The sequence below is a fragment of the Microcebus murinus genome, chromosome 16 (genome assembly GCF_040939455.1).
Source record: "Microcebus murinus isolate Inina chromosome 16, M.murinus_Inina_mat1.0, whole genome shotgun sequence".
Taxonomy (NCBI): domain Eukaryota; kingdom Metazoa; phylum Chordata; class Mammalia; order Primates; family Cheirogaleidae; genus Microcebus; species Microcebus murinus.
In genome coordinates, this window is record NC_134119.1 from 47,601,752 (window position 1) to 47,625,193 (window position 23,442).

A 23,442-nucleotide genomic window follows, 5' to 3' on the forward strand; every position below is an offset into this window, starting at 1 on the left:
CTCCCAGATGTCTTACCTAGGTGGAAGGTGAAGTTGTAGTGTTGTCTGGTGTGTGAGAGAGAAGTTAAGCACCCTGTCCTCACCATGAACTGCTAATGGAATATCGAGTTATATTATTAGCCAGAGACAGGGCTCAGAGGTAGACGCCAGAGCCCTCATTTAGAAGCATAACCCTCAGCCTGCATTTAGAAGAAAAACTGACAGCAGTAGGCCAGGAATCAAAGCTGGAGAAATCCTAGGAAGAGGTCTGTGAGTCTTATCCCCTGGGAAACTCTTATCAATCTCTAGTAACATCTGGTCCTTCTGTCTCTAGAGCACGCCTGGGGTCAGGACAGACTAATGATGCAGTTAGAAAGGAGAAACACTACATATGCAGGGCACCGGGGGTCGATGGACCCTTGAGAGGGACAGAGAGGCCATGCTCCAGTGTTCTGAAGACCACGCACAACGTGATGTGCCTTACCAAGTTAGAGCCATGGCTGCCTCCCAGACACCTATATCTCCACATCGCCTCCCATCTCTCTATCTGCTCTGACAAAATGAGCTGCTGCTTCCCGAGAACCGGCTCTGATCACTACTTCTTTCCCCAAGGCCTTTGACAACTCCACATTTCCTGGATGAAGGAATCCAGATTCCCAACCCTTGTCCAGCATCCTTCGTGGACATCCCAGCCCACCTTTCCAGCTTCTCCTGTGGCTGGCCCCGTGAACCCCCAGCTCTAGTAAAAAAAAAAAACCCAGCTCGTGCTTGCTGACTCCTGAGAGCGCCCTGGCACTCCTGCCTTCGAGCCTTCTTTCCATCCACTCGGATCTATCCATTCATTAAGGTTGTGCTCAAGTGCGTCCTCTTCTGGGAAGACCCCCACCGCACCTGCAGTCTGCCCCGTCCGCTGAGCAAGTAGTCCTGTTCTGCTTTGGGGCTTTCATCCTGGTGTCCTGATCTGTTAAGTCCTGTGTCACTATCTAAAATTCCACTAGTAGGTCCTGCTTGTTTGAGCCCCAACTAGAATGTAAACTCCCACAGTCACGGATGCTGAGTTTTATGTTTTTATATCCCTCAACACCTCGTAGAAAGCCTGGTAAGCTGTGAAGTTTCCTTATTTTATTGAATTCTAGTGTTGATTTTGTTTCTGGCAATAACTTCAATTAATGTGGGGTGGGAAAGTGTAGTTTCTCTCTATTATATAGACATTCTAGTTTTTCTTAAATAACCCATCATGAAATTGCCATCTATGAATTCCCATGTGATTTAGGGAGCAGAGACATGCCAGCAGCCCTCAGATGGCTTTGCTTTGACAAATGCCCACAAGATACTGCATTTGTTTGTTTTTGTTTTTCACATCAGACCGGTAATATGCTGACATCTTAACGAAGTTTGAGAGAGGTACATTTCACCCAGGAGCATGAAAACCCAATCATCATGTTTATGAACTACAGAAAGATCTGCATTTGTTCTTGTTTCTTTTTTTCTTTTTCTTTTTTCTATTTTGAGACAGAGTCTCACTCTGTTACCCTGGCTAGAGTGCCATGGCATCAGCCTAGCTCACAGCAACCTTAAATTCCTGGGCTCAAGCAATCCTTCTGCCTCAGCCTCCCGAGTAGCTGGGACTACAGGCATGCGCCACCATGCCCGGCTAATTTTTTCTATATATTTTTAGTTGGCCAATTAATTTCTTTCTATTTTTAGTAGAGATGGGGTCTCGCTCTTGCTCAGGCTGGTTTCCAACTTCCTGACCTTAAGCTATCCGCGTCTCGGCCTCCCAGAGTGTTAGGATTATAGGCGTGAGCCACCGTGCCCAGCCTATTTTTGTTTCTTTTTGAGACAGAATCTCACTCTGTCGTCCAGGCTAGAGTGCAGTGGCACCATCATAGCTTACTGCAAACTCAAACTCCTGGACTCAAATGAGCCTCCTGGCTCAGCCTCCTGAGTAACTGGGACTATAGGCAAGTACCACTGTGCCTGGCTAATTTTTTTCTATTTTTCAGTAGATCTAGTCTCCAACTCCTGAGCTCAAGCGATCCTCCCGCTTGGCCGCCCAGAGTGCTAGGATTACAGGTGTGAGCCACCTCACCTGGCCTACATTTGTCTTATAGTATTGTTAATTCACATTTGTCAGGCCGGGCGCTGTGGCTCACGCCTGTAATCCTAGCTCTTGGGAGGCCGAGGCGGGCGGATTGCTCAAGGTCAGGAGTTCAAAACCAGCCTGAGCAAGAGTGAGACCCCGTCTCTACTATAAATAGAAAGAAATTAATTGGCCAACTGATATATATATAAAAAAAAATTAGCCGGGCATGGTGGCGCATGCCTGTAGTCCCAGCTACTCGGGAGGCTGAGGCAGAAGGATCACTCAAGCCCAGGAGATTGAGGTTGCTGTGAGCTAGGCTGACGCCACGGCACTCACTCTAGCCTGGACAACAAAGTGAGACTCTGTCTCAAAAAAAAAAAAAAAAAAAAAAAAATTCACATTTGTCTTCCATAGTTCAATTAAAATAACAGCAACAATCAGATGGCTTAATGGAGAACTTTATCCTTTAAAAGAAAAGTTTGCCACATTCAGGTTCTTAGAACATTCCTTGGGAGTCACTGCTAAGTGCTGACCTCAGAACATTCGCAAAATATATTCATTGTGGGTATTGTTGCTTCACTACCCCTTGAAAAGCCTGAATAATGCACATATACCAAGTTTATCTTGGTCTTGGTATATCTGAACCTTTCTGTAAATTCCATTTTCTTTTCCTTTTAATAAGTTTTATTTGGGGTACTTTTAGATAGTAAGATAGCTGCAAAGATAGTACAGAGAGTTCCCATATACCCTTTCCCACTTTCCCCTAACGTTAAGACCTTACATGACCGTGGTACAATGATCGGAGCCAGGAAATTAACTGCTAATGACACAAGTATTAGCAACTCCAGACTTCAGTTGGATTTCACCAGTGTTTCCGGATCCCACATGGCATTTACTCTACATGTCTCCTTAGTCTCCTCTGGTCTGTGACAGTTTCTCAGATGTTCCTTGTTTTTCGTGGTCTCGACAGTTGGGAGGAGCACTGGTCAGGCATGTCATAGAAGGGCCCTCAATTTGGGTTTGTGTGATGTTTTCTCATGCATAGACTCATGTTATGGGCTTTGGGAAGAACACATAGAGGTGAAATGCCCTTGTCATCCCATCGTGTCAAGGGTACCTGACATCCACATGACATTATTGGTGATGTTAATCTTGATCACTCGGTTCAGGTGTTGTCTGCCAAGTTTCTCCACTGCAAAGTTTCAATTTTCCCTCTGCATACTCCATTCTTTGGGAGCAAGTTACTAAGTCCAGCCCATGCTCAAGAAGGGGAGGATTAAATTCCACCTGCTGGAGGGGGAAGCATCTACATATATTATTTAGAATTCTTTATAAGGAAGATCTATCTCTTATTCCCTATTTATTTATTTATTTGATCATGTATTAATATTTATATCAGTATGGATTCCTATATATTTATTTTATATGCTCGGTTATAATCTAATACTATGTTATTTATATCATTGCTTGAATTGTTCTAACTTTGGCCATGGGAGCTCTTTCAAATCGGCTCCTGTGTCCTCTTCTTCCTGTGTCCCTCACCCTTTGGCTCTTGGAGCACTTTAGTTGTTGGCACCATATGATGTTCCAGGCTCATAGCATATTTTCTCTGCCCCTGCCCTAGTACCAAGCCAGGTCCCCAGGAGCCCTGATTCCTTTTGTTGGAGAATTGTATTTAGAAACCAAGATCTGAGTGAGGGTGTGTTTATTGCTATTGTGGGTGCCACTGCTTCTAGGCCTCTCAGGAGACAGACTCAGGAAATATACATATATACTGACTCATGTATACACACATATCTATAAATTTCTATCTGTCAATCATCTATCGACTGACCTATCTACCTATTAAACTAAACATGAGTTCATACTGATGTCCCCAACATAAATCCACCACCACCGGCTTCATGCCAGCATTCCCTCACCCCCCTACTTCTTTCTAATGCTTTTCTTTGACAGTGAAAAATCTGGCTCCCATGTCTACCATTCATTTACTTATTTATTCAACCCTAGTATGGATGTAAAGTACTTTCAGAATTGTTAACCCATACCCTGTGAGAAACAAATTTACCAGCTAGGGTACAATGCATATGAACAGTGCTTTTAGCCTTACAGTTTCCGGTTAAAACACAAGCTTTCAGAATGACTTAGGTCAGGTTCTTTTCCCTCACCCCTTTTAGTGATGTGATATCATACATTTATAGTACAGTTAGATCCATTATCACAGTCTGTTTTCCATAGTAGGTCCTTAATATGCTGGTCAATTATTTTTTAATTTGCGTGCACTAAAGCTCATGCTGTATGTAAAGACACATGCATAGACCACAGTATATCCACCACCCCAGCACCACATGGAAAGTTCCATCACTGTAAAGTTGCCCGGTGTGTCCCTTTGCAGTCAGTTGCTTCCCCCTCTTCTGTCCCTGGCAACCAGTGATCTGTTTATTGTACCTATAGTTTTGCCTTTTCCAAAATGTCATATGAATGGAATTATACAAAATGTCAACTTTGGGGTTTGGCTTTTTTCACTTAGCAAAGTGAGGCTAAGATGCATCCATGTTGTGTGTATCAGTCACTCTTTTTGGCAATTATCAATAAACTGGAAACATTTCCATACACGGTTTGTCTGTTTGTTTGATAGTTTGAACATGAGTTTTCTATTCACCTTGGTAAATAGCATGAGCAGGGTCACTGGGTTGTAGGGTAAGTCTCAGTTTAACTATAGAAGATAATGCCAAAGGGTTTTCCAAAGAGGATGTACCATTTTGTATTTCCCACCAGCAACTAATGGTTTCTGTCCTCTGCATCCTTGTCAGCATTTATTGGTATCACTTTGTTTATCTTATAATAAGGTCTATTTTCTTTTTGAGAGAAGTTTTGTTTTGGGGGAAAATATTAGGTATTATTAGCATTTTGGCATCTAACAGAAGTCAGATGAGGGTTTTTACTGTGAGGCAAAGTATAGATCACCCTTACCATCTTGAATCAAAACAGTGTTGACAGAGGAAGTTTATTTTGGAAATTGCTCCAATCCAAGGGTCTTTAATTTCTAGAGAAAATGGTAGAAAGGATAATTGGGAAATAAAGGAAAATATGATGTTCTTGCTATAGGATTTTTTATTTCTATTCTGGAATTCTATGACTTAGAATAAAATTCCCCTCTAAAAGCAGTTATGATTGCCTGTGGTCAAGGCTCTTCAGGGCCCAGAACACTCATTTGGTTCTGGCCTCTGAAGAGGGTTTATATTGCACCTCAGTGGGGTGGAGGACCAAGCCGCAAGGGTACACTGGACAGAACATCCAGAGGCGGTCCTGGGCCTTTGGGCTGTTTCCTGGGCCAGGGATCCCTGGAAGCCTGAATCCTACGCACACTCAGGGGCTTTAATTGCACAGGGAATCTACCCAAAGGCCCCACGAGGTAGCTCTGTGAGCTCCAAGAGAGCAGTTCTGGGCCCCTTTGTTTCCCTGCTGCACACTCAGGGCCTAGGGCACCCTCGTACACACACACACAAGATACATGTGTGTGCACCCCACATATTCTACCAAGTGATGAATCTGAACCAGTCCTGCAAAGGCATTACAGCTGCAAACTCTTGTATTAGTCTGCTCAGGTGGCCGCAACAAAATACACAGACTAAGTGGCTTAAGTAACAGAGATCTATTTCTCACAGCTCTGGAGGCTGGAAGATCAAGGTGTTAGCATGTCTAGTTTATCTGAGGCCTCTCCCCTTGGCTTGTGGACGGCCGCCTTCTTGCTCTTCCCTCACTTGGTCCTTTCTCTGTGCACACCCATCCCTGGTGTCTCTTCCTCTTCCTATAGGATACTAGTCCTACTGGATTAGGGCTCTACTCTTATGACCTCATTTAACCTTAATGACCTCTTTAAAGATCCCATCTCCAGATACAGTCACATTAGGGGTTAGGGCTTTAGCACATGAAATTTGGAGGACACAGTTCAGCCCACAGCACCTTTCCTCACCTGTGGGTCCCTCACCTCCCTCTCCTTGCATACCCACTTACTTCTCTCTCCACAGACCCACTTTCTCTGTGTCTATGGCTTTACCTCATTTGCCCTTTTAAGAGTTCACTCAACAGAAGTGGAATGTGCTGAGTTCACACACAGGGAGCCCGTGGGTCGGCCTGCAGGCCCAGAGGGTGCAGCTTGATGGTCAGGGGCTTCCTCTGGGCCACCCCTCCTGGATCTGTCACAGTTCACACCACTTCTGTGCCCTCCCCACTGGCCCATGTGGTCCAGGTACAGGCGGGTCTGGCCCCTGTGGATGCCCATGAGTGGAACCTTCAAACTAGAGCCTCTGAATCCCAAATTACTGGAAGAATCTGACCTACACAGTTGGACTCACTTGGTGGCTCCAAGCCACCAGCTGGAGAAGTTCTGTCTGAGAAAAGGCCAAGGATAGGCCCTCTAGGAAGGAGTTTGGGGGTTCAGGGGAAATGACTGGCAGAGAAACAATTGGCATCCCAGGTCAGCACCAATCAGGGATTGCAGGCCTCTCTGTCTCTCTGCTAATCTCTGTCTCTCTCTGCCTTTCTGTCTCTGTCAATCTCTCTCTCTTTCAATCTCTCTGCCTCTTTCTCTGTCTCTTTGCCTCTCTCTGTCTCGCTCCATCTCTCTCTGCCTCTATCTCTTTCTCTTTGTCACCCAGGCATATTTTAATACAATAAAGAAAACATCTGTTCTTATTCAGCCACCATTACACACACACCACTTACACACTGTGTACACACACGCAACTCCACAACTCACATTGACAACCCCTCTCCTTACATACACCTACCAAACACACAGCACAACCCCCAGACACACCCCACACTGACGCACACCCCATTACACACAATCCCATTATTCAGACACCCCATTCAGCACATGCTACCCACTACCCCACTACTTGCATGCTCCTTACATCTTTTTTTTTTTTTTTTTTTTTTGAGACAGAGTCTCACTTTGTTGCCCAGGCTAGAGTGAGTGCTGTGGCGTCAGCCTGGCTCACGGCAACCTCAATCTCCGGGGCTCAGCGATCCTACTGCCTCAGCCTCCCAAGTAGCTGGGACTACAGGCATGCGCCACCATGCCCGGCTAATTTTTTGTATATATATTTTAGTTGGTCAATTAATTTATTTCTATTTTTGGTAGAGACGGGGTCTCGCTCAGGCTGGTTTCGAACTCCTGACCTTGAGCAATCCGCCCGCCTTGGCCTCCCAAAGTGCTAGGATTACAGGCGTGAGCCACCGCGCCCGGCCTGCTCCTTACTTCTTAACAAATACAAGCCGTCTTGCTCAAAACATACTACAAACCTCTACACACACACTCCACTCCACACACCCTACCACTCATACCCACTAATTATACATGGATACACTACTAGTAAGCACCCCCACTGTACACACAACTTCACACACATACTGAACTACTGAGCACACAAACTACTCACACACACAATCCTATACAAACTCCCACTACCTATAAACAGACCCTCCATAACCACAAGCCCCCATACACACATATGTCTCTGCTACACACAAAGTGCTTCTTCACTTTGAGGAAACATTTCCCTTCTTCTCTTTCCTCCTTCCTCTTGGAACCGTTCCCTGCCCAGTTATGTGGCCAAAGCAGTACCAGCCCCATTCACAGGTGTAATAACTGATTTTATTTGACTAGCTCTTGCCAGTGACATATTAGAAAGCATCATGCAAACTAGGCTTCAAAGTATTTATACATTGAGGTGGCCTCCTTGGAACGCTCCTTACTGGAACCCTGCTACCATGTTGAGAGGAAGCCCAAGCTAGCTCCATGCAGAGGCTCCAGGACGATGTGGAGAGAGGTCAGGTTGTTGCAGCCATCCTGTCCAATGGCCCTATGCTGACAGCCAGCATGAACTGCCAGCCATGAGTGAGACCACTGTGGTTCTTCCAGACAACCTAGCACCCCAGCTGATACTGTAAATAAATGGTTGTTGTTTCAATCCACTGTGTTTTAGAGTGTGTATTTTTTTTAGCAATAGATTATGGAAACAATGATTTTCTATTGCTCCATTTATTTGACAATGAACTATCATCTGCAGATCAGCAAAAAAACGAAAAAGTAAAATTTTAAGAAAAACCAACTAGTTGATGAGTGACCCTTTGTTGAGGTGAAGTAAGAATTTGTTTAATTTTAAATAACTTCTATAGAAATAGTCAATCACTCCTTCACCCAACAAATATTCACTGAGTACCTACCATGGGCCAGGATCATTCCAAGTGCAGGAGACAGAGGAGAACAAAACAAAGTTCCTGCTGTCAAGAAGGAGATGATGTGGAAGACTGCAGAACAGACTTAGTAGAGAAATCCAGGAGTTTCATTTGGGCCAGTTAGGATGGTGATGCCTATTAGACATCTGAGCAGAGATGCAAATAGGCTGAGGACACATACCTTGGAGTCTAAACTGGCTGATTTGCTCTAAGCTTCAATAAAATGATCAATATAATTCCTTTAAGAATTCAAGGCCGGGCATGGTGGCTCACGCCTGTAATCCTAGCACTCTGGGAGGCCGAGGTGGGCGGATTGCTCAAGGTCAGGAGTTCAAAACCAGCCTGAGCAAGAGCGAGACCCCATCTCTACTATAAATAGAAAGAAATTAATTGGCCAACTAATAACTATAGAACAAAAAAAATGAGCCGGGCATGGTGGTGCATGCCTATAGTCCCAGCTACTCGGGAGGCTGAGGCAGCAGGATTGCTTGAGCCCAGGAGTTTGAGGTTGCTGTGAGCTAGGCTGATGCCATGGCATTCCAGCCCAGGCAACAGAGAGAGACTCTGTCTCAAAAAAAAAAAAAAAAAAAGAATTCAAAACTATTGGCTGGGGTGCAGTGGCTCACGCCTGTAATCCCAGCACTTTGGGAGGCTGAGGTGAGAGGTTCTCTTGAGGCTGGGAGTTCAAGATCAGCCTATGCAACAAAGCAAGACCCCATCTCTACAAAAAATTTTTTTAAATAGCCAGGTGTGATGATACATGCCTATAGTCCCAGCTACTTGGGAGGCTGAGGTAGGAAGATCACTTGAGCCTAGGACTTTGAGGTTGCAGTGGGCTGTGATTATACCACTGCCCTCCAGCCTGGGCAAGAGAGTGAAATCTGTCTCAAAAACAAAAAGAAAAGAATTAAAAACTATGATTTTAGGCCTGGCACGGTGGCTCATGCCTGCAATCCTAGCACTCTGGGAGGCCAAGGCAGGCAGATTGCTCGAGGAGTTTGAAACCAGGTCAGGAGTTTGAAACCAGCCTGAGCTAGAGTGAGACCCCATCTCTAATAAACAGAAAGAAATTAATTGGCCAACTAATATTTATAGAAAAAATTAGCTAGGCATGGTGGCGCATGCCTGTAGACCCAGCTGGGAGGCTGAGGCAGCAGAATCGCTTGAGCCTAGGAGATTGAGGTTGCTGTGAGCTAGGCTGACGCCATGGCACTCACTCTAGCCTGGGGAACAAAGCGAGACTCTGTCTCAAAAAAAAAAAAAAAAACTATGATTTTAAATAGGAACTATTTAGAGTATTGATTTAGCATTTCCTTACTTGTCTGGTAGCTGACGCTATTTTATCTTCTGTGACTTTTCAGAGTTGATCTTATCAGGCTGACTTCCCAGGAATAAATCACAATGACACCTTCCAAGAAATCCAGTGGAAATAATTGGATTATTGTATATGCCATACATGAAGACTGGTTTTAAAAAATACAGTTGTATTCTGGCTAAGGTTTAGTTCTATTGCCAGCAGTAAGTTAATTTTTTAAAAGTATAAATCCAAAAAATAAAAAAGAAACAAAAGTAGAAATCTAATGTATCCCAGTCAGAAAGATTATAATTATAAAGAAATCTAAGAAAGTATAACTGTCTTAAAAGTGATTATAGGAGGGCTGGGCGCAGTGGCTCACGCCTGTAATCCTAGCACTCTGGGAGGCCGAGGCGGGAGGATTGTTCAAGGTCAGGAGTTCGAAACCAGCCTGAGCAAGAGCAAGACCCCGTCTCTACTAAAATTAGAAAGAAATTAATTGGCCAACTAATATATAGAAAAAAAAATTAGCCGGGCATGGTGGTGCATGCCTGTAGTCCCAGCTACTCCGGAGGCTGAGGCAGCAGGATTGCTGGAGCCCAGGAGTTTGAGGTTGCTGTGAGCTAGGCAGATGCCACGGCACTCACTGTAGCCTGGGCAACAAAGTGAGACTCTGTCTCAAAAAAAAAAAAAAAAAAAGTGATTATAGGAACACAGTTATTGATGTTGGTTAAAGACCCTGTTCTATTGAGTCAGATTGTGCAAGCACGTCAATCAAAATAAACATCTATGCCCAAGCAATGTTGAAAATTCAAAAACACAGGATGATAAGGAGACCCACCATCATGAGAGTTAAGCCAAAGAGCTTAATGAGAAAAAGAAAGTTGCATAATTCAAAACAAAATTAAAAGAAAAATAAGTGCAGGCATGTTGTACATTTCCACCTCAAATGACCATCTCTGAAGCTCTGGGAGGTGACTATTTGGGCAAGGATCAGTTTGTCAGTCTTGACCAACATGGAACACAAAACAGGAGAGCTTCCACATCAAGGTGGTAGATGGAAGTACACATCTGATAGCTTCTACTCCAAACTCAGCTAAACCTGCAGTAAAGGAATTTAAATATACAAATACACACACACAAACTCACAACAACCAGGAAAATAGGCATCAGTCACACAAAATTTTGGAAGCTGGAAAGCATATGGACAAGTGGCAAAGGATTGAAGACCTAACGAAAGCTAAGTCTAGGCCAGCAGTGGGGAAGACTGAGAAGTGATGAGTTACGCAGCAGACTCCTCCAAAGATGCAGGTACTGACACCACCAGATGCTGCCGTTGTCCCAAAGGAAGAGGCCTCTGAACTAAGCAGGATGGGGTAAAAGGTGTTCGAGATGCAAATGGATCCCTGTCCCCACTGCAACCTCATGTCCTCATTCAACAGACATTGGGATGCTGCTCGAGAGGGTAAGAAAGAGGCTGGCATAGTTGGGCTCAGGTATAACCAGAAACACAGAGATTAGGTGACCATCTGCATACCACAGTTCCCACTCCCTCCCCAGTCAGCTCCTTCGTGCTAACACTAGACCCCTCTATTCTGCAGTCTGGGAGATTTTTCTCTAGGAAACCAGACAAAACAAGAAAAAGACCTTAAGACATTGACCTCAGGGGTCCCTCAACTAACAGCCCACTCAGATACTCCATAGTAAAAGAACCTCTGAGTCCATGTACTTATGCAGAGATTCCAATCAGCATTTTCATCTCTCCTGTCTTAATCATGAATAACTGGTTAATGGGCATTTAAGGAAAGCCTCTAATATGAATATATAGACCAAAATAAACAGATTAGAGAAACTTGGAAGAACTCTGGATTCTGTGGATTCTTCAAAAACTTAAAAATTTTTTTGAGATGATATTCCATTCATAAAAGAAAAACATGTTATTTAAAAAGCAACCTTTGAGGCTGAGGCGGGCAGATTGCTCAAGGTCAGGAGTTCGAAACCAGCCTGAGCGAGACCCTGTCTCTACCAAAAATAGAAATAAATTAATTGACCAACTAAAAAATATATATACAAAAAATTAGCCGGGCATGGTGGCGCATGCCTGTAGTCCCCGCTACTTGGGAGGCTGAGGCAGTAGGATCGCTGAGCCCCGGAGATTGAGGTTGCTGTGAGCCAGGCTGACGCCACGGCACTCACTCTAGCCTGGGCAACAAAGTGTGACTCTGTCTCAAAAAAAATAAAAAAATAAAAAGCAACCTTTAGAAAAAATTTTAAAAACCTCTTGTAAATTAAAAAATATGATAGTAGGGGGGAAAAATCAAAGAAAGAATGGAAGACAAAGTAACAGAGATGGAAAAATAGGACAGAATAAAACAAAAGGGAAGGTCAGTAGGACCTCTAACTCAACAGTAGGGGTTCCAGAAAGAGAAATCAGGAAAACAAAAAACAGAGGGAGGCAATTATTATATCAGTGAAATCATTACATCCCCCAGGACTAAAAGATTTTGATTGAAAGGGTTTTCAGAGTTCCAAGCACACAGGGTGGAAACATACCCTCACCAAGGCACAACCTCATGAACCACTGGAGGAATAATAAGGTTCTAAGAGTTACAAGAGAAGAAAAGACACTGGCCACATATAATATAAAGAAAGGGCTGCTAGAAGACCATAGGCCAATGCCTTTAAAATTCTGAATGACACTCAATACATGCTATTAAACTATTAATGGGAGAAGACAATAAAGACATTTTCAGACACTTATGATCTCAAAACTTCTACCACTCACACACGTGTATAGGGAATGTACTCAAGGGTGTATGCCAACAAAAAGAGGGCACCAATTGAAGATGGGAACACACAGGACACAGAACACAGGAAATCTGGCATAAGGAGCAAAAGGAATCACCAGGATGGTGATATGCACCAGCTAGTGAGGGCAACTAGCCCAGGCCGGACAGGGGCTGGGGCTCCACAGCTGCACCGACCTTGCCCTCACAGTGAACCAACAGGTGTAGGGAAAGTCAATGGAATCATCACATTTACTGACGGGAGTCACAGGGGTCTCGTGTATAGGGCTGAGACCATAAGGATGTTATGCTCCCACACAAGTGGTTTAAACAAAAGCTTCATGACTCTCTTTCAAGTATTATCTTAGCAAGAGAATTGTTTTCTAAAACTGAAATGCAGAAATAAAAAATCTCCCTGAATTCTATATAGTCTCACATACTTCTATATATATGTAGACATACAGGAAGCTGCTAGCAGCAGCAGTCTTTAGGGCAGGTGGGTTGTGGTTCCTTAGGAGAAAGATAAGGAGACTGACTTTTCACCACTCATCGTATTAAGTGTTCAAAAATGAATTAAAAGAATGGAATTAAAAAGATCTGAGCGTCATACACAGTGAGGGATAGTTTCATGAAAAAGTAAATATATAAAACTATTTAATACACATATATTAATGTTCACTATAAATGTTTAAAGGGTTATGATGGAAACTATTTCTTACTGTAGGTTGCAATGAAGTTTGAAAGTGGTAAACCAAGTAATTCTGTACTTGTGAAACCCTGCTTTCCTGCAATACTCACTGAGCCTCCACTGCGTCTTGGGCACTCCCAGATCTAAGATGTGTGTGAACTAGTGGGTGGATGTGTGTACACAGAGTGAGAACACACCCCTCTGGTGTCAGCGTTCCAGGTACAGTGCCCCCTCCTCTGTAACTACAGTGTTAGGGAGGCTCCAGCTTCGTATAGCATGCCACTATGGGGAAACTTTGAAAAAAATAAAGATGACGAAATATCACTGTTACAACATGTTTTAATTTTAAAGAATATTATTCTAAGACAAAAATATTATTACTAATATCATAGGTTTATTCCAATATTTTAAAATATCTTCTGTAACATTCCACTCAGAAGGTAGAAAACCACAAAGTTCTTCCCTAAGGAAGGGTGCAAATGGAATGTAATATTGCATTACTGTACTATATAGAATACAAACTGTGAAGACAAGAAAATTCAATGATTCCATTTTTTCCTCCTAGATCATTTTTGCTGAAGAACTGCTCACTTCACATCCTGGGAACTGTCTTGTTGAGATTTGCCACCATGATGTAGGAGCAGCAAACCTTTACCAGTTAGCATAATGAATGTGACGCTGCCTACACCCATCCTGTGGGATAGCTAAAAGAACAAACCCTTAGCATCACACGCCAATCAACCTACTAGAGAAATCACACACAATTACTTTTGGCAAAATCCTCCAACTTAATTTTTAAATAGCTAAAATATAATCAAGGTATACATATGGGGACGTACCTGGAACTACGAACATACCCTGTCCACAAATATTCAGTTTTATAACAAGAGCACCCTGGGACAGTCAAGGGCACAATCACATTTTTAAAAACCAAAACTAAGCAGTAAACACAAAAGGGCATTTGCACAAGGCACAGACTCCTGTTTCTTAGTAGTAGACAGCAAACAACTGGCTAAAGAAATAGGTTCATAGAAGGTACAATCTAGAATTTGATTCCAAGTATAAATCTTGAAGACATAGCTATACATACTCAACATAGTCTGACATTTTACATTAGTAGTTTCTTATACAAGTTTTTTTTTTAAAAAAACCTACCAAAAAACCCAAATCACACTTCCTTTATTTGCCACTTTAATAACCACTTTTATCCCTTAATGACTTTACTTCAAGGTTGGTTAGTATAATCATGAGACTATGTAGCCTAATGGTCTAGGGAAAATTTTCTGGTTGCAAGATGATACCTTGCTATGGAGCCATTATTAAGCTCCAAGTGAACCCTGAATTTGATATACAAATTGGCAAAAAATGTGAAAAACAGGAGACGTAAGGCAGATAGTGACTCCAAGAAAAGTCACTCAAGTACCAAAATGGCACCCTGGTAATGGCTCATAGCAAAACCTAATTTTCTATTAGGCTCATCACACAGGTGAAACTACTGAATCAGCAGAAAACAGATAGGGGGCTGCACGGGTTGGCCACATGGAGGCAACTGTCCTCTTATGGGTCCCACAGGAGGAAAACGACTTTTGGTGCCATGTGGCTTGTAGTTATCCCCAGCAAGACAGGGTAGTTCCCTCAACCCCATTTTGTGTCTGGGAGAAGACAGTCAAAATATTTCCACAAGAGGTAAAGACTACAAGGAAGCTACAAGCTCACCATGGAAAGGGTGAAAATGCCATGGTAAAGGAGCACCACATGTTGATTTTAACAGTTTTTTTTAACTGGAGGACCATTTGTCATATATACACCACAGAAAAATTGCCCCAGATCCCCCCCCAAAAAGGCTATGCAGAAAAATCAGATTCCTAATAGAAAAGTATACATCCAAAGTAGATAAAAATATGGTTTGAAAAATCAAAACATGCAAAATATTTTCACTACGAAATGCCTTGATTTGCATGTGACTTAGTACCTATTTCATACTAACGAGATCCAATTGTTCTAATAAATCTCTATTATGCTTTAGAATATCTATTTTAAAAAAATATGTTTTCCAGCCAGAACGTAAAACTTACATTTGTGCATCCACATGTAAACTATCCTGCTTGGTATCATGAAGCTAAGATACTAAAAGATCAATGAAATAGTTTTTAAAAATCTCTAGTCACAGACTAACAAATAATACATTTCTTCAAGTTTTCTGGGCTACATTATTGATTTGTATTAATGCAATCTGAATTTTCAGATTTAAATACCAGTCAATGGTTGGTTGTCAAAACTTAAAAGCCATAGGTTGGGAGGACCTTCAGAATACTGGCTACTAAATCATAAATAAAATTATTCTTAGAACTGGACCATAGTAAGTGAAATGCCCTAACTTTGCTTAGTTCAAACTCTGCAAGTTGATGCTAACATTCATAATCAGGCCCTTTTATGCGCTTTAAGTAGATATACTGACTTTGCGGTCTATATTTTCTAAGAGAGCAGGTAACTCTAGCACAGAAGAAACTATATAATGTGGAACAGGGGAGGACTTCAGCGGCACAATTCCATTTTTATTGATCCAGACTGTTGCTTTCAGCCCTGCATTGAGGCCTCCTTGTATGTCGGTTTCTAATGTGTCACCGACCATCACACAGTCCCCAGGCTGTACCCCGAGGAGATTGCAGCAGTAATAAAATATGGACGGTGCTGGCTTCTCCTCTCTCTGCTCTCCACCTATGACAACGGCATCAAAATAGGACTGACAGGCACAAGCTTCGATCTTCTCCCTCTGGGTCTGTCTGTCCCCATTCGTTAATAAAAGTAGGCGGACCTCCTTTCGAAGTTCAGTGAGCATGGCTTTGATGTCTTCTGCTAGTGTCATATGCTGTAAACGTGTAGATTTCCACAGGAAATAACATTCTTCAGCCAATTCCCTATTGGCTGCACCACCTTTTGTTTCCTGGATTGCTTCTTCCCAGTGTGCAGTCCTTAGGTCAGTAATGCATGTATTATAAGGATGAAAACATTCCTTGCTGAGTTTAACTTGAACTTTATCACAGATGACTTCAGCCTCTTCTTTATAATGGTATTTTGACTGTAAGAGCTTTATCACCTAAATAAAGGGAAATAAATCCATTAACATACTTCATGTCTTTAGTCATGTCCTAGGAAGCTGTGATCCTATAGGTGGCTGAGAGATTCAAACTCCACTCCCCTGCCCTGAAGCAGCTCTATTCACCACACCATTTCTGGAGTTCAGAGACAGAGTGAAGTTCTCCCAACCTCTCTAGATAATTCATTCACATTTTAAAAATCAGTTTCATTTCTTTTTTCTTTTGAGACAGAGTCTCCTTCTGTTGCCTGGGCTAGAGTGCAGTGGAGTCATCATAGCTCACTGCAACGTCAAACTCCTGGGTTCAAGAAATCCTGCCTCACCCTCCCGAGTAACTGGGACTATAGGCGTGCACCACCAAGCCCGGCTAATTTTTTGTATTTTGGTAGAGACAGGCTCTCGATTTTGCTCAGGCAGGTCTCGAACTCCTGGCCTCAAGCGATCCCCCTGCCATGGCTTCCCAGAGTGCTAGGATTACAGGCATGAGCCAGTGTGCCCTAAAATCAATGTCCAATCTAAGAAGATTTTTCCTACATAGCTAATAACAATCCTTCTTGGTAGTTTAAAGTACAACATTTTTTATTCCTGTTATGAAACATGAAAACAAAACTTCTGTTTGGTAAAACATTTTAAATTTCTGACAACCATCATTTACTCTCCCCAGAAAAAATAACACTAGTTCATCTAACCTTTTCTCATTTGCTAAATCCAGTTCATATTTTGAAGACCCATATCGACCATCACATAAAACGGAACCCAATTCTGTACTTTTAAAAACTAGTTCTTTGGATAAGAGTTCAAGTAGTTCTGAGTCACCCTTCTTGTCATGCTGATTGTGAATCCCTCAAGAGAATGAAGTATTCTAAGGCATTGGAGACTGGCCCTTGTACTGGGGCATTATCTGGTGGGGAAAACATGCAGCTCCCCAACCACAAATCCACAAATGCTGGGGTAGTGCCACAATAGCTGTGTGCACAAGCTGTGGGAATAAAGTGGAAGTCATCCCATAGGGTAGTTGGATAAGGGTTGGCAGAGGAAGTTACATTTGAACTAAGAAATTAACAAGCAGAAAAGGTGGGGATGAGAGTAGAATAAAATCATTCCAGACAGAAAGAACAACATGAACAAAGACAAAGAGCTTGACATTTTGTGAACTGGAAAAAGCAGCTGAGTTGAGTCAAATGGAGGCCCGTGAGGCAGGAGGCTAGGATAAGGCTGCAGAGCCTGTCTGGAACCAGTTTGTAAAAGGCCTGGAACCTCACGCTGTAGCAGATCCCAACTCCCTTGGCACACACACTATTCCCACACACACCAGTGGCTTCATACTGCAAGTGTGGGCCTCTCTGCTGGTGGGTGTTATTTGGCCACAAGGGCACTAGAGCACAGACTGGGGCTGAAAGTGTTGCCTTGGAGCAGCCCTCAACCAATTAAGGGTGGAAACTGATGGATAAATATCAGAGCTTTCTTGCCCCTTACAGGGGACACCTGAACCCTGTTCTGTGTACTGTCTCCCAGGGACCCTCAACTGCTCCCACCAGTAACTTGCTTGTGGACACACCCTGTGTTAGGTTCCTTCCCCTCCCAGTCTCAGCTTCCCACCCCCTGCAGTGGTTCTTAGGAACACCTCCCAAATGAACCCTGCACTTGAAGTCCCTGTCCTAGTGTGCACCCAAGGAAAGCCAACCATGCCAGGCAAAGCTGGATCTTTGGAGATGAGCACAATGCATATGGCCAGGACTAAAAAATGTGTACTGTTGAAGCAAAGCAGTCAGACAAGCAAAAATGTGTTGCCACAAACTATATGGGGTATCAGCGGTATGCTACTCATGCCAGAAACTCACCTACTAAGAAGGAGAAAGAGATAAATGCACACATTCTTCTTCCCTCAGAGTATAAGAATCACTTACAACAAAGCAAAGGGAAATATTTTTTGGACTATTTGTGCTAATCAGAAAATGTAATAGTTAAGAAAAATCTTAAGAATTTTAGGTGGAAGCAAAGCACTGAAATTTTTTGCTTCATAAAGTTAAATTTCAATTAAATCAAGTTTTTGAGAGCTTCATGGTTATGTCATCATTTTTTTCTAACAACATCAACTGAATGACTCTTAAGCTATCTATGACTGACAGGCACTCTATAAAGTTTCAGCAACCCTATAGATACACAGAAAAAGAACACAAAAGCCAGGTATGCTGGCACATGCCTGTAGTCCCATCTAGAGGCTGAGGTGGGAGGATCACTTGAGCACAGGAATTCAAGGTGCAGTGATCACACCACTGCATTCCAGGCTGGGAGACAGAGTGAGACACCATCTCTTAAAAAAAGAGTGGCAGGGTGCGGTGGCTCATGCCTGTAATCCTAGCACTCTGGGAGGCCGAGGCGGGCAGATTGCCCAAGGTCAGGAGTTCGAAACCAACCCGAGCAAGAGCGAGACCTCGTCTCTACTAAAAATAGAAACAAATTAATTGGCCAGCTAAAAATATATAGAAAAAATTAGCAGGGCATGGTGGCACATACCTGTAGTCTCAGCTACTTGAGAGGCTAAGGCAGAAGGATAGCTTGAGCCCAGGAGTATGAGGTTGCTGTGAGCTAGGCTGATGCCACAGCACTCGAGCCAAGGGAACAGAGTGAGACTCTGTCTCCAAAAAAAAAAAAAACAAGAGAGAAAGAAAGACAGAAATCTGTGCTCAAACATCACCTACTCAATAAGGCCAAATTTGACCAATCTATTTAAAATTGTACTTTATTCCCCCTACTTCTTCTAACACACCTATAAATATAAGCATATTTGATTTATTACTGTCATCCCCACTAAGAAGTAAACTCACAAATGTAGAAATCATTTTTTTTTTTTTTTTGAGTCTCACTGTGTTGCTCAGGCTGGTCTTGAACTCTTAGGCTTAAGCCATCTTCCCACCTCAGCCTACTGAGTAGCTGGGATTATAGGCACGCACCACCATGCTTAGCTCAGAAATCTTTTCTGCTTTGTTCACTGAGAAACTCAAGTTTCTGCAGAAGACTTCCTCTTGAGTAGTGACAATGAAAGACAGGCCTGAAGAGGGAGGAAAGAAATAATGTTCCCAGGTGATTAAAAAAAAAAAATTAAAGTTGACATATACACTCAGTATATGATCTTCTTCTCCCCAAGCCTAAGGCAATGGCTGAACTTTATCCCATTTCTCCATTCATAAACCATTCAAAATGACTTATGAGGCCAGGCCTGGTGGCTCATGCCTGTAATCCTAGCACTCTGGGAGGCCGAGGCAGGTGGATTGCTCGAGGTCAGTAGTTCAAAACCAGCCTGAGTGAGACCCCATCTCTACTAAAAATAGAAAGAAATGAATTGACCAACTAAAAATATATATATACAAAAAAAAAAGAAAATTAGCCAGGCATGGTGGCGCATGCCTGTAGTCCCAGCTACTCGGGAGGCTGAGGCAGGAGGATTGCTTGAGCCCAGGAGTTTGAGGTTGCTGTGAACTGGGCTGACGCCACGGCACTCACTCTAGCCTGGGCAACAAAGTGAGACTCTGTCTCAGAATAAAAAAAAAAAAAGACATATGAAAGCTGGCACATTACCTTTGAACAGGTCAACATTTATGACTGATGATGTATCCTTATGTGATAAAGTGCGCCTTGTATAGTCAAAAGCACACAGTTCCATTCTGCTCATTTATAGGCTATTTACAAAGGAGGCAGTAAAAGAACCTAGTCTGAAAATAAGAATTTTTATCCATCCATCCAGCAGTCATTCAACATTTACTATGTGTCAAACAAAGATAGTTAACATAGCTTGTTCTCTCCCAAGAAGCTATTTGGTTATAAAAACTAATTGTAATATCCTTTAATAGGTGCATTAAGAAATATCTGAACAAAATACAGCACTGGTGTAAGAGAGAGTGTAAAGAACAGGAAGAAACACAATCTAATTTTTGTTTTAGAAATATCACTGTCTCACTGTGGCAGGAGTGTGGAGGATGATCCTGATGTGGTATACCTGGAGATAAGACCACAGCAGCAGTCTAAGTGAGATGAGTGCAGCTGAAACTGAGACATGAGTGCCGGGATGTGCAATGCAGGACAGACTAGGGCAGGGATCCTCAAACTTTTTAAACAGGGGGCCAGGCTGGGTGTGGTGGCTCACGCCTGTAATCCTAGCACTCTGGGAGGCCGAGGCGGGCGGATTGCTCAAGGTCAGGAGTTCGAAACCAGCCTGAGCAAGATCCCATCTCTACTAAAAATAGAAAGAAATTAATTGGACAACTAAAAATATATATAGAAAAAATTAGCCAGGCATGGTGGCGCATGCCTGTAGTCACAGCTACTCTGGAGGCTGAGGCAGGATTGCTTGAGCCTAGGAGTTTGAGGTTGCTGAGAGCTAGGCTGACGCCACAGCACTCACTCTAGCCTGGACAACAAAGCGAGACTCTGTCTCAAAAAAAATAAAATAAAAATAAACAGGGGGCCAGTTCACTGTCCCTCAGACCGTTGGAGGGCCATCGTGGGCCCCGACGAGTTGGCTGCTAAGCAGGACAGGCAGCGGCAGCAAAAACACCCGGTGGGCCGGATAAATGTCCTCAGCAGGCCGCAGTTTGAGGACGCCTGGACTAGGTGATAGGATAGAAGGTGGTATGAGTCACTGAGTGAACACTGGACGAATGTACTTTCCTAGCAACATATTAAACCTAGGCTGGGTGTGGGTGGCATGAGCCTGTAATCCCAGCTCTTTGGGAGGCTGATGCCCGGGGATTGCTTAAGCCCAGGAGTTCAAGGTTACAGTGAGCTATGATAGTGCCACTATACTCCAGTCTAGGTGACAGAGTGAGACCCTGTCTCAAAACAAACAGCAACAACAACAACAAGGCAAGAAACCTCAACCAATAAACCAAACAAAAAAGAAACTATATTAAACCTACCTGATAACATTACTGAGGACTAATACCATTATTCAAATTTTATGAGGACTTAAGGCTTAGCGTGGCTAAGGAACTTATTAAGGGGCTTTCAGCTAGGTACTTCCAGCTAGGTTTTCGGGAGAGCAGTGATTCAAACTCCAAATGTCTAATTTTAAAGCCTGAACTCTTGGTCCAAAGCAAGAATTTAATACTAACACACTGTGCTTAGCTTACTAAAAGCACCCAGGCAAACATGTACTGTTGGGTGCTAGTGCTACTGCAGGCAACATAGCACAGGGTGGTGGCCGTGAGTCGAGGTCAAGGGCATGAAGATGGAAAGGACAGTCGAAAGTGTGGAACACCTCTGTAAGGTCATAAACACAAACTTAAAATGTCCACTGATTTTGGCAATTTGGGAGGTGCCTACAGACCACCCAAGTTTATTTCATTCTAGTGGTGAAGACAGAGTCAAACTGCGATGGATTTAGAAATAAATAGGAGATAGAGAACAAGGAAATAATGGGTATAGGTTTCTCCTGAAAGACATGGCTCTCAGGAAAGACAGGCAACATCTTGTGCAGTAAGAAGAGTCCAGGGGAGACAGTCTTTTTAATTTTTTTTTTTTTTTTTTTTTTTTTTTGAGACAGAGTCTCGCTTTGTTGCCCAGGCTAGAGTGAGTGCCCTGGCGTCAGCCTAGCTCACAGCAACCTCAAACTCTTGGGCTCGAGTGATCCTTCTGCCTCAGCCTCCCGGGTAGCTGGGACTACAGGCATGCGCCACCATGCCCGGCTAATTTTTTATATATATATCAGTTGGCCAATTAATTTCTTTCTATTTATAGTAGAGACGGGGTCTCGCTCTTGCTCAGGCTGGTTTCGAACTCCTGACCTTGAGCAATCCGCCCGCCTCGGCCTCCCAAGAGCTAGGATTACAGGCGTGAGCCACAGCGCCCGGCCAGTCTTTTTAATTTTTAAAAAATATGGGACAAATATGAATATGAAGCAGAAAAGGAATGCACCCCCAAAAAAATAGTATGAAAGAAAAAGAGGTGGAAGATCCAAGGAGACAAAAATTAATTGATGAAGCATAAGAAGGATGGACACTCAGGGGTAGAAAGATTAGCTTTTGAAAGCTGAGCTTTTCTGGTAGAGGGGTGAGGGATCAAAAATTACCTCTCAGGTACAATGTACACTATATGGGTGATGGCTACACTAAAAGCCCTGAATCCAGCACTACAGAATTCATTCACGTCTCAAAAAAACCACTTGTACCTCCCAAATCTACTGAAATTAAAAAATAAATAAACTTAAAAAGAAAGTGGAGTTTTTCACATCTGGTAAGTCTTTCATTTTCTCCAGAAGGCAGAGGAAGGGAAGCGGGATGGATTAGGGGCTTGAGAAGCATGGGAAAGGTCTCAAACAGCATCCACAGGTAGAGAAAGGAGAAGAGGCTGCTGAGCAACGCCTCACGGAAGGCATACCCTGTGTAGCACGGACTTCTGCCGTGTTACCTCGGAAAGACACTGAGGGTCCCAGCCACACCAGGGAGGCCAGAGGGAGTTCTACTGAGAAAATTCTCTAAAGCAGCGTTTAAGTCCAAGCTCGCCACTGATGGTTGTGTCACAGCTTGGGTCAAAACTGGGGCTAACCCTTCCAAGTCTCCTCAAAGAGCCACCGGGACCACGCGGTGGGGAGACGACCCTCCCACGAGTCCGACACCCAGAGCACTCGTACCGGCCGGTCCAAAGCTGTCCCGGCCCAGCGCCGGTTCTCGTGCCACGGTGTGACGGTCTACCTGTGCGTGTGTGCAGCTCTTCCACCGTGGCAGCTTTAAGGACCTTCCGGGTTCCAAGCGCAGGAGGATCTGCAGAAGCCACCTCCCAGAGCCCGCTAGCTCCGCAGGTGAGCTGAGGCTCCGGGACCGGGGCCGCAGCCTCCCCCGCCCGCGCTCCCTAGTCCACTCGCCCGTTTCCCGCCCCTTCCCGCACCTGGACGCTCCCGAGGCCTCGGGGCACTCGAGCGGCCAGTGCCTCCGGGGTCCGAGGCGCGCGAGTGGGGGACGCGAAGCGCGCGGCACGGGCGGGCCGTGCTGACGGAGCCCGGAGGAGGGCCGCGGGAGAGGGGACGTTACCTCCAACATGCCTCTCCTGCTCGCCCCGGCCGTGTCGATGAGCGTGTTGTCCAGGTCAAAGAAAACCGCCCGCACGCGGCTCAGCCCCATCGCGCCAGCCGCCCGCGCTCCCCGCCACCTCGCAGACGCCGCCTGCGCATGCGAGAGGCGGGCGCGGGGAAGGCGTGGGCGGAGCCGTGAGGTCACCTGACGCTCTCGCGGCGCCTGCCAGCTGCCGCGGCCTCCCTTTGTATCCTCGCGG

The 23,442-nt window shown here is 44.0% G+C and overlaps 1 protein-coding gene and 1 non-coding gene across 2 annotated transcripts; both read right to left on the reverse strand.

The window, feature by feature from the left end:
- Positions 1-1,338: 1,338 nt before the first annotated feature.
- On the reverse strand, positions 1,339-1,442 carry LOC142861540 (small nucleolar RNA U13). Its single transcript, XR_012912766.1, has one exon. It is a non-coding gene; the product is annotated as a small nucleolar RNA U13 (small nucleolar RNA).
- An 11,958-nt stretch (positions 1,443-13,400) lies between these two features.
- NANP (N-acetylneuraminic acid phosphatase) lies at positions 13,401-23,347 on the reverse strand. Its single transcript, XM_012756776.3, has 2 exons — positions 23,202-23,347; positions 13,401-16,176 (listed from the first exon to the last, which is right to left on the reverse strand). Exons 1-2 carry the CDS (start codon positions 23,289-23,291, stop codon positions 15,520-15,522), a joined length of 747 nt encoding a protein of 248 aa, XP_012612230.3. The 5' UTR covers positions 23,292-23,347; the 3' UTR covers positions 13,401-15,519.
- Between the last annotated feature and the right edge of the window lie 95 nt (positions 23,348-23,442).

Coding starts and splice junctions, on each gene's coding strand:
- NANP (XM_012756776.3), bottom strand. CDS start 23,291: ATGGGGCTGAGCCGCGTGCGGGCGGTTTTCTTTGACCTGGACAACACG. Junction 16,177..23,201: donor GCAGGAGAGGCATGTTGGAG/GTAACGTCCCCT, acceptor CCCTTTATTTAG/GTGATAAAGCTCTTACAGTC.